Source organism: Hippocampus zosterae, chromosome 7 (assembly GCF_025434085.1).
Source record: "Hippocampus zosterae strain Florida chromosome 7, ASM2543408v3, whole genome shotgun sequence".
NCBI classification, from domain to species: domain Eukaryota; kingdom Metazoa; phylum Chordata; class Actinopteri; order Syngnathiformes; family Syngnathidae; genus Hippocampus; species Hippocampus zosterae.
In genome coordinates this window covers 722,627-730,962 of record NC_067457.1, presented here as the reverse complement: position 1 = coordinate 730,962, position 8,336 = coordinate 722,627, and the positions used below count along the sequence as shown (strand labels likewise).

The window sequence follows — 8,336 nt, the reverse complement described above, 5'->3', positions numbered from 1 at the left end:
CGCGCCGGAGGGCTCGACAACTGGGAACTCGAAACTCCCAACCGCGTTTGGAAAACGAAAGTAAATTCCCAGCTTGTTTCGGGTAAACGAAACGGCGGCGCTGCCACTGACACTTCAGCAGCTCACGTCGGCACTCGGGAGAACGACGGCAACTCGACGCATCCACGGGTCGGAACACTTTTGCGGGTACTGTAAATTAAAACCTACGTCGTCTATGCATGCATCGGTAGTTGCTGACATGCGCTTCTTTGTTAAAGCCAGAATTGTTTTCGAGTTCGCAAGATTGAATCGCACACCCGCTCGCCTAATCGAGTACCGGTGTGTGCGATTTTCCTCGTTCGCTTTTCGAAGACAGTCGTGAAACTCTTTCAGTCGTCTTCGTTTCACAAAAGTTTACGATTGTGAACTTCGAACGTACACGGGGATTTTCCTTTCTAATTATTCTTTCATTGATTGTTATAAAGATATTTTCGCGTCTGTGATACAATGCTCCCCTCTAGTGGTTACAATAGATACTGTTGTAAAGTGAGGAAGTGGAAGAAAAAAAAGGAAGATACGGTCAATAGACGGTAGCTCAAACTATTGAAACTCCATACTAAAAGCGAGATGTATGCTGTCCATGTTTGCTTTTAAAATGTTGTTTCCTGGCTCCTTTACAGATGGCTCATTCCAAACCTCTGCTCGTCCAGTGGCTTCGGGCTCAAATTGACAGCGGCGCGTATCCCGGTGTTCAGTGGACCAACCAGCAGCAAACGGAATTTTGCATTCCTTGGAAACACGCTTTGAGACAAGACTCTTCTGATTCTGACATTCTCATCTTCAAGGTACCCCCCACCCACCCCAGAAAAAAAATAACAATAACAAAACTGCAACTTCCAAGTGTCATGCTCTTTTTCTCCCGCTAGAGGGAGCTGCCTCACTGCCAGCTACCCTCGCCGTGAATAGTCGTTCCGGTGTCACGGCGCTGATTTGAACGCGTATCTCTTGGTACACTCCAGGCCTGGGCAAAGGTGAGCGGCAATGGCCGCATCCAAGGAGAGCCCTCTGTGTGGAAGAGGAACTTCCGATGCGCGCTGCGAGCCAAAAACTTCCAAGTGATAGCAGACAAGAAGAACGACACGGCAAACCCTCACAAAATCTACCGCTGGCCGCATGAGTCGACGCCAGGAGGTGAGCCAGGCTCACGCGCGGCACTATTCCTGATGGATGACGTTCGCCAAGTGACCTTTTTATTTTTATTTATTTTTATTTTCCAAGAGAACTCTTCCGCTACACCACCCGGCCAACATGAGCCGGATTGCCACGAAAGCCCCCCCATACAAGAAGTACGTGCCCGTGTGGCGTGCGCAAATGTCTTTGCCTTCTCGACAGACGCACCCAAATGTTCACGTTGTGCCTCGTCCACCTTTTAGAGCTACGTTGTCCCATTCATGGACGAGTGTCTCTACTGTCCTATCCGAGGTGAACGTCGCTAATATTTCATATGGCAGCTTGTGAGAAGAGATTTGCATCCTTGCTTCTCAACTCCAAATTTGCTGACAGAATCCTCCCCCAATGAGGACCTTCTGCAAACCTGTCTGAAGCAGCTCAACATTGGGCCTCAAGCAGGTACCCAGAATTCATTCACCCTTAAAACCGCCGTCTTAAAATGAAAAATTATCATGCGACGCATCAAGTTCACTTTTTTTTAATCCCTGCCAACTTTTTCCCTCTGCAGAAGAAGCGGCGGCCTTTGAGTTTCCTCCCGAGCAACGGGAGCGCCGGCATCCCATCGTGATTGGCGGCCAAACGTTGCCGTGGCAACGGCCGCATCCAGTCGCGGCCGAGGATGAAGTCGGCGGAGCCGGGTCGCCGGGGCAACCGGCGCACCCGATGGAGGGAGCCGTCAGTGAGGCGTGCGGGGGCCAATTGGCCAAGCAGTTTCTAGACAACATTCATAAGACCAAGGATGGAAATCATTTCAGTGAGTGGAATTCAATTGAAACGTTGCACCGATGCGTCTCACACACGTGGTGTATATTCGTAGGTGCATAGCGCGGTGTCGTTCAATGTATTTGATGTGATGACAATTTAGACATCAATGTAGATGATTTCCGGTTCAAGCAATGATGAATATCGAGTGAATCGATGCACCGTTTCCCTTGCATGTTCAGAGACGGAATTCCGGATAATTGTGCACTACAGAGGGCGGAAGGTGTCGGAGCAGCTGGTCGCCAACGAAGCTGGATTCCGCTTAATTTACAGGTAACTTGGAAACACAAATCTCACAAGAGAGCTTGGGGCTAACCTAGCATGTGAAATGCCACAGACGGCTAACGAATAGCATCCACGTGGCCGTGTCAGTATTCACGACCAGCCAAAAACGCCCCCCGAAGAGCACAAGAATGAAAACGATTGTCTGGACTTTAGGCCCGAGCAGGCGGAGCCCGTCTTGGACCAGGTGTCGGGCCTGTCTTTGGTCTCCCTGCCAAGTCCCGTCACCATCAAGGATCAAAAACAAGCCAAGCTGACCCAGTGCATCCTGGACAAGCTGGGCGAGGGTTTGGACGTCGGCGTGTCGGGCGATGTCGTCTACAGCCAGAGACGAGGAGAAATCAAAGCGTTTTGGAGCTTCTCCAAGTTTGACCTCAGCGGACGGCCGCAGGAAATCTCCAAACAGTGGCCGCAGCCGCTTTACCCCTTCCGGGACTTTATCCACGGTACGGTTCGGTTTCTTTCTCATGCGCTATTTGCCCGGAGGCTTGGATTGAGAGTGCCGTCCGTCTCCTCCAGGGATATTGGACTTTATAACGCTTGAAAGCAAAGAGTGCGGCCCCTGCTCCCTTTTCCTGTGCCTGGGTGAGAAGTGGCCCGACCCGCAAAACTGGCCTTGGACCAAGAAACTCATCATCGTGGAGGTGAGCTCCACTGTGCCATGAACAGGCATCCGCCGCGATTCCGAGGCCACCGGTGTCAAGGAACTATGGCCTTTGTCGCGATGGCTTCTTGGTTTTCCTTCAGGTGGTGCTCACGTCTTTGGAGCTCTTGAAGAATATGGCCATGGAGGGCGGCGCGTCCTCCTTGAAGTCCGTCGACCTACAATTGTCGCTGGAAGAGATGGTCATCGGCTGACGCCGGGCCTTTGCTCTCCCGCACTCCACGCGTGCTTCTCAGCTCGCATTTTTTTTATTTTCCCCTTGGCTTTCCTCGCGCCTCTGCAAAGAACGGCTTTGTGCGCAATAAAGAAGACCGCCAGTCATCCCGTCGTCATCAATTCTTTAATCGCTATCGTCATCGAACAGAGTAAGATGAAATCGCCAATTCGGTGTCTCGTGTGTGTGCCGTGAGATCTTTTTTTTTTAGGGGGGGGGGGGACATCCGAATGAAAGAACGGAGTACCGTAGTTCATTGTTTCTCCTCAAGTTCAGCGGTATCACTGTCTGAGGCCGATTCTTCAGTCGGGCTTTCGTCCCGCAGTCCCGCCATCGGGACCAGCTTCCCGTCGGCGTCCACTCCCATTGGCTGAATGACGTTATCCCTGCGGTCGTTTGACATGATTTAATGGCGCATGCAGACGGTGAAACTGCCCTCAACATCGACTGTAATCTGCCCGTGGTCTCGTGGCATCTTAGCAGTACCGAACGGGTTGAAATTAGCAACAACAAAAAATGTCTCAAAGCCACAAATGCGTAAATAACCAACCGCTCTTATTTGCTGTTTGCTGTTTCTGAAATTCCCGCAAATACCACAAGGTGGTGCCAAAGCCCTGCCACAAATAGTAGTAATGTGCAAAGGAATCAGATTGAAGTGAGTGAACCAGCTTCTCTTCGTCAGGCCAAATCCATCATCCCGATCCGCTTTGAATTATGGGGGGTGTGGGGGGGGGGGGATTACTGTACTGTGCGCAGACCTGGAAAGCTTGTTGAAGATTTTAATGAGCCTCTTGGCCTCCTCCTCCTTCTCCTCCTCCGTCATGCCCTCCATGGGGTCCGGCAGCTGCGCTTCGACCCGCCCGGTCACCGGATTGACTCTGTCTTTAACGCGACGGTATTCCTCGGTATCGGAGTCCGAGTCGCTGGAGTAGGTCGTCTCGCCGCAGGAGGTTCTGGCTGTCGGGCCCCCCAAAAGACCCCTGGTGGCCAGCAGCCCCGCCGCGTTGCCGTAGCCCGTGTACTTGACAAAACGCCTGACTGCGAGAGAAAAGTTAGAAACAGGACTTTTCTGGCGGTTTCCAAGATGTGAACTTTCAGACAATCCGGGCTTGTGTTTTTCAGAGTGGCACACGCTGTGTTTTCCCACGGTGACGACAGTTACCATTTTCCTTGCAGAGGACAAAAATGAGGTCGGCGGCACAGTGCTTAAGGTCCGTGTCCAGGTGAGTCATGAGACGGATAAGGCGGCTCTTGACGGTGCAGCCTTCCTCCGGCCTCTGGGAAACGTCTCTCAGAGGAGGCAGAACCTGCGGAGGGCCAAAAGTCTTTTGCCAAAGAATTTGGCCGCTTTGCTCGATGTTAGCATGATTTCGTCACGCTCATTACGTATGTCCTGATGAAGTGGCGCGTTTCTTTGTGTGCCCGGCAGCTCTCGGTCAGCAGATTGAGGATTGGCGTCACTTTCTCTTTGATTTTATCCCCCTTTGAAGAAGAAAAGCATCAAAACTCTGGCCTTTTGGGTAAGATTTTTTATGCTAATTTAACCAGAGCTAGCCTAAAACCCAAAAAGTGCCAGTGCCGTATCCAAACGCCCTGAAGAACGGCCAGAATTACGATCGCACGCTCCCTTGTATTCAGCGGACTACGAACAGACTACCGATTCCAGGCGCCTCTCCATAAACAGCAGCAGGATTTGGACGCAGTCCATGTTGACGCCGCGGCACTGCTCCGAGTCGGGCTCCAAGGGCACCGTCAGGAGAACATCCAGACACTGGAGAGGCAGCGCTGACAACAGGTTGACTGTGTGACTATGCGACAAAACACAAAAAGTTGGGGAACTTTTGGATAAGAGTACAGTCACATAGACTCGATAGTCCAAATCCTCGTTGGGCCGGACTGTAGAACGGAGCGTGATTATCACAAGAGTAGCCATGTCAATCTAGTTGATTGTGAGAAGAGGGGGGAAAGGGGAGGGGGGCGGGGTTACCCTTGCAGTTCATCAGTGTCCTCAGGCGTCACGCATTTCCGCATCAGGCAGAGACGCAGAATTGCCACAAGGTGGCGGTAGAGATCTGCGTCAACCTGAAGAAGGCACCAACACGACGAGTAAGTTATTCTGATAATAATAATAATAATACATTTTTGCAAAGCCCCCTTTTTTTAGGCTTTCACACCTGCATTTGTACCTCTTAGCGCAGTTCCGCAAGAAAATATCTTTTGCTCAGTAAGAAGAGAGCGAGAGTAGCCGAAAGAATCACGAATAGCACCCGAATTCCCAGACAAGGTTGCAATTCACCTCAGTGAGCGCCTGCCTGTGGGATCTGTGCGTGATGTTGAAAAGGATTTTGAGGATCTCGACGATGCGCTGGGAGGCCTCCGGAGAAACGGGTGGCGCCGCGGGGTCCAGCACGCACTCGTACTGCTCCTTCCACCGCACCTCCAGGCAGCCCTGCAGGGCGGCCGACAGGACCGACACGCCGCCGTCCTGGGGGAGGAATCGAGAGACTGCTAAAAGTGGAACGAGTCTCAACTTCTGGTGATGGAGCGTCACGTAAAGTAACTGGTGTCTCTTTGGCGTTGTTTTCAAGCCTCAAAAACGCTTCGTGTGGCTTTTCTGCTATCCACCTCACGAGCGACATCCGAATACAGTCACGTAGTCCCAAGCACATTTTATTCCTAAATCCTTATCTTGGCTTAGGGGCCGGTCCGGTCACCTGCTGAAGCTGAGCGCTGAGCTCGGGCCGCAATGCGGTCACCAGGAAGGCGAGTCGCAATTGGTAGAAGTCAACGCTGGACGGAGCCGAGGAAGCGGCGCTGGACGAGAGACGCTCTCGGAGGCCGCAGATCAGCCTGAAACGAAAAAAGCCGACAAGAGAGGAGCAGCGCGGCCAAACCTTCGCTTTGCCATCTGGGACGTTACCAAGGAGTCCCACCTGAGGGCGCTGAAGCGCTCCTGCGCCCAGGTGCTGTTGTAGACCACGTTACACAAGACCTTCAAAGCCTCCTTCCTCTGCACCTCCTCGCCCGGCACACCGTCCTCCTCTTCCTCCTCCTCCTCCTCGTCGCCCTCCATTTTGCTTTCTCGGCGGTCCTTCCTCCCTTGCTGCAGCTCCTTGTGGTGGATGCTGCCTCTGTGCGAATCGCCGCCGCCGAGGTCCGCCTGGTCGGCATCGTCGTCAAAGACGGAGCGCTCTCGGCTCGGGTCGTCGGCGTCCCGGGCGAGGGAGGAGATGACATGGTTGTAGAAATCCGAGTCGGATTCGCCGTCGTCGTCGTCGTTTGGCCGGGTGGTGCTCAAGCCCGCCGCTCGGGCCAGAGTGAGGAGAGCGTCGTCGGTCACCAAGGGGCCCAGGACCCTTTTATCGCGGGAGAGGATCCGCAGGCTTCGCAGAGCCACTTGCAGCAGATGAGACGGGATTCCCGTTCTTATGAACCTCACCAGCACCGCAGCCAAACTCTGAAGACAAAGCCGCACGCATTGTCGCATGCGGGCCGTTCGCCAATGACCCGACGAACGTGCGGCCCGTACCCGTCTGAGGAGCGGACCTCGGTCTTCCCGGTCACTCTCGTCGCCGTCAGAGTTGGAATCGCTGCTCTCCCTCACTTTATTCTTCCTGAACTGGGAGAACAAGTCAAAGATGAAAACAGCTGACGGTCATGATTGCAACCAAGGGCGTTTCCACGACGTGCCAGGAAAAGCACCGATGACACTTCCAATTTCTCTTTCAAGAGCAATTTACAGACAGTAAAAGTGACGGGGGGGGGGGGGGGCATCGTGTTTCCCAACCGTTTTGGAGCCGAGGCTGATATTGCACACGAGAAAAATATAAATGGAAGCGCGACAAGCCATTCTTGAAGGTAACACGTCTGTACCTCTTCCAGTTTTCTTTGCTTTAGGTGAGCAGATGGCCCGCATGAGCAAAAACAAGAAGAAAAGAAAAGAAGAAAGAAAACAAGATCAGCGCACAAACGAAAGAGAGCTCTTCACGCAAAGTGCGCAAAAGATGATGGGGGGGCTCCAGGATGCCGCTTACGTGGCGGGGGTGCAATCTGCCTGAGCGTGCAAGCGCAGGATCAGGGACGACTGAGACAGCACAATTACTAATCGGAGGAGAGCGGCCGCAAACGGGTTGAGGGAGAAGGCCGGGCTGACGTACAGGAAAGAGATGGGCGGGGCGGGGGGTGGGGGGGGGGGGCGTTCAGCCGGCGGATGCGGAGACCGATCGCAAAGATGCTTACGTTCTTCCTGTCCCTCTCCTCGGCGTCAAAGAAGAAACAGCGGGCGTACTGTTGGGAAGACGCGGCCCCTCGTCACACAGGCCGCAAAATGAGCAAGGCGGCGTTTCGAGTTACCTCAGCGTTGAATTCCTGCAGCCGGCTGTGAACGTCGCTCACGTCCCCGCGCCCGATGGAGCGGATAATCCCCTCCACGTCCACCGGCATGATTCCTGCGCGGCGCACGGCCATCGTTCAAATGGACGTTGCACAATAACATGACAAAGGGCTGCCGTGCAATCCCGTTCAGACCCCGCAGATGGAGTTCGCTCGGACCGACCCCTGACCTTTAACCTACCTGTTTTCTTCTTAAATGGACGGGATGATTTTTTTTTTGAAGACGCGTCGTCACGGTAGCGGAAGCTTCGGCGTTTCTGAGCCCCTCGTAGGTCGTGCGCGGCGTGCAGAGTTCTCACAGTTGTGGCGACGCTGCGCTTCCCCGCTCACTCTTTCTCACTCTCTCTCCCGTTAAGCCGAGAGAGATGAAGGGCCCGCGGGGTTGATAATCCACTAATGGACTGCCGAGTTTGTATCTGCGTGATGAGCGGCTAACCTTTTCGAGGTTTTTGCAAATCGCTCTCTCCTCTCGCTCCCAAACGACCTGTTGCATCATGGAACTCGCGTAACCGCGGCTAAATGTGTCAGAAAGGAAAAAAAAAAAAAAAAGCATTAGGACGCCAAAACGGAGCGGCACATTCCACTGGTGGTTGGTACATCCGCCTGACAGCGCCGAGGTTCTCGGTTCGAATCCGGACTTCGGCCTTGCTGAACAGAGGCTGGATGTTCCGCCCTGTGACATGTGAGCGACTTTGGATGGGCCCTACCAAGGGCCGCTCTTGTCCCGTTTTTTCCTTTTTAACCATTTTGACTCCCAGCAGATGGCGCTATTTTCGCAAACTGGCAAATCCACGGTTGGACAATTCCACAGCG

General features: G+C 53.4%; 2 protein-coding genes across 3 annotated transcripts; one reads left to right on the top strand and one right to left on the bottom strand.

Annotated features, from left to right (window-relative positions):
• Nucleotides 1-40: 40 nt before the first annotated feature.
• On the top strand, nt 41-3,238 carry irf3 (interferon regulatory factor 3). 2 transcript variants are annotated; one of them, XM_052069432.1, is made up of 12 exons: nt 41-179; nt 298-320; nt 660-824; nt 999-1,170; nt 1,258-1,325; nt 1,413-1,461; nt 1,543-1,608; nt 1,718-1,963; nt 2,154-2,244; nt 2,410-2,699; nt 2,773-2,897; nt 3,001-3,238. In XM_052069432.1, the coding sequence occupies exons 3-12, from the start codon at nt 660-662 to the stop codon at nt 3,109-3,111; spliced, it is 1,383 nt and encodes a 460-aa protein (XP_051925392.1). In that variant the 5' UTR covers nt 41-179; nt 298-320; the 3' UTR covers nt 3,112-3,238. The 2 variants fall into 2 exon arrangements, with proteins under 2 accessions (XP_051925392.1, XP_051925393.1); XM_052069433.1 differs by lacking the exon at nt 41-179 and having other exon boundaries at nt 290-320.
• Nucleotides 3,239-7,870, bottom strand: si:dkey-94f20.4 (synembryn-A). Its single transcript, XM_052069394.1, has 14 exons — nt 7,705-7,870; nt 7,485-7,579; nt 7,371-7,418; nt 7,005-7,022; nt 6,661-6,750; nt 6,065-6,588; nt 5,846-5,981; nt 5,428-5,616; nt 5,119-5,213; nt 4,789-4,939; nt 4,518-4,613; nt 4,294-4,438; nt 3,890-4,169; nt 3,239-3,517 (listed from the first exon to the last, which is right to left on the bottom strand). Exons 2-14 carry the CDS (start codon nt 7,572-7,574, stop codon nt 3,385-3,387), a joined length of 1,995 nt encoding a protein of 664 aa, XP_051925354.1. The 5' UTR covers nt 7,575-7,579; nt 7,705-7,870; the 3' UTR covers nt 3,239-3,384.
• Nucleotides 7,871-8,336: the final 466 nt, after the last annotated feature.

Excerpts from the sequence above, each read along its gene's own strand:
- irf3 (XM_052069432.1), top strand. The coding sequence starts at position 660 with ATGGCTCATTCCAAACCTCTGCTCGTCCAGTGGCTTCGGGCTCAAATT. Across the intron at positions 1,326-1,412 it reads AAAGCCCCCCCATACAAGAA|AGCTACGTTGTCCCATTCAT; the intron begins GTACGTGCCCGT and ends TCCACCTTTTAG. Across the intron at positions 1,462-1,542 it reads TCTCTACTGTCCTATCCGAG|AATCCTCCCCCAATGAGGAC; the intron begins GTGAACGTCGCT and ends ATTTGCTGACAG.
- si:dkey-94f20.4 (XM_052069394.1), bottom strand. The coding sequence starts at position 7,574 with ATGCCGGTGGACGTGGAGGGGATTATCCGCTCCATCGGGCGCGGGGAC. Across the intron at positions 5,214-5,427 it reads ACAGGCAGGCGCTCACTGAG|GTTGACGCAGATCTCTACCG; the intron begins GTGAATTGCAAC and ends TGCCTTCTTCAG. Across the intron at positions 4,170-4,293 it reads TGTCCTCTGCAAGGAAAATG|TCAGGCGTTTTGTCAAGTAC; the intron begins GTAACTGTCGTC and ends TTTCTCTCGCAG.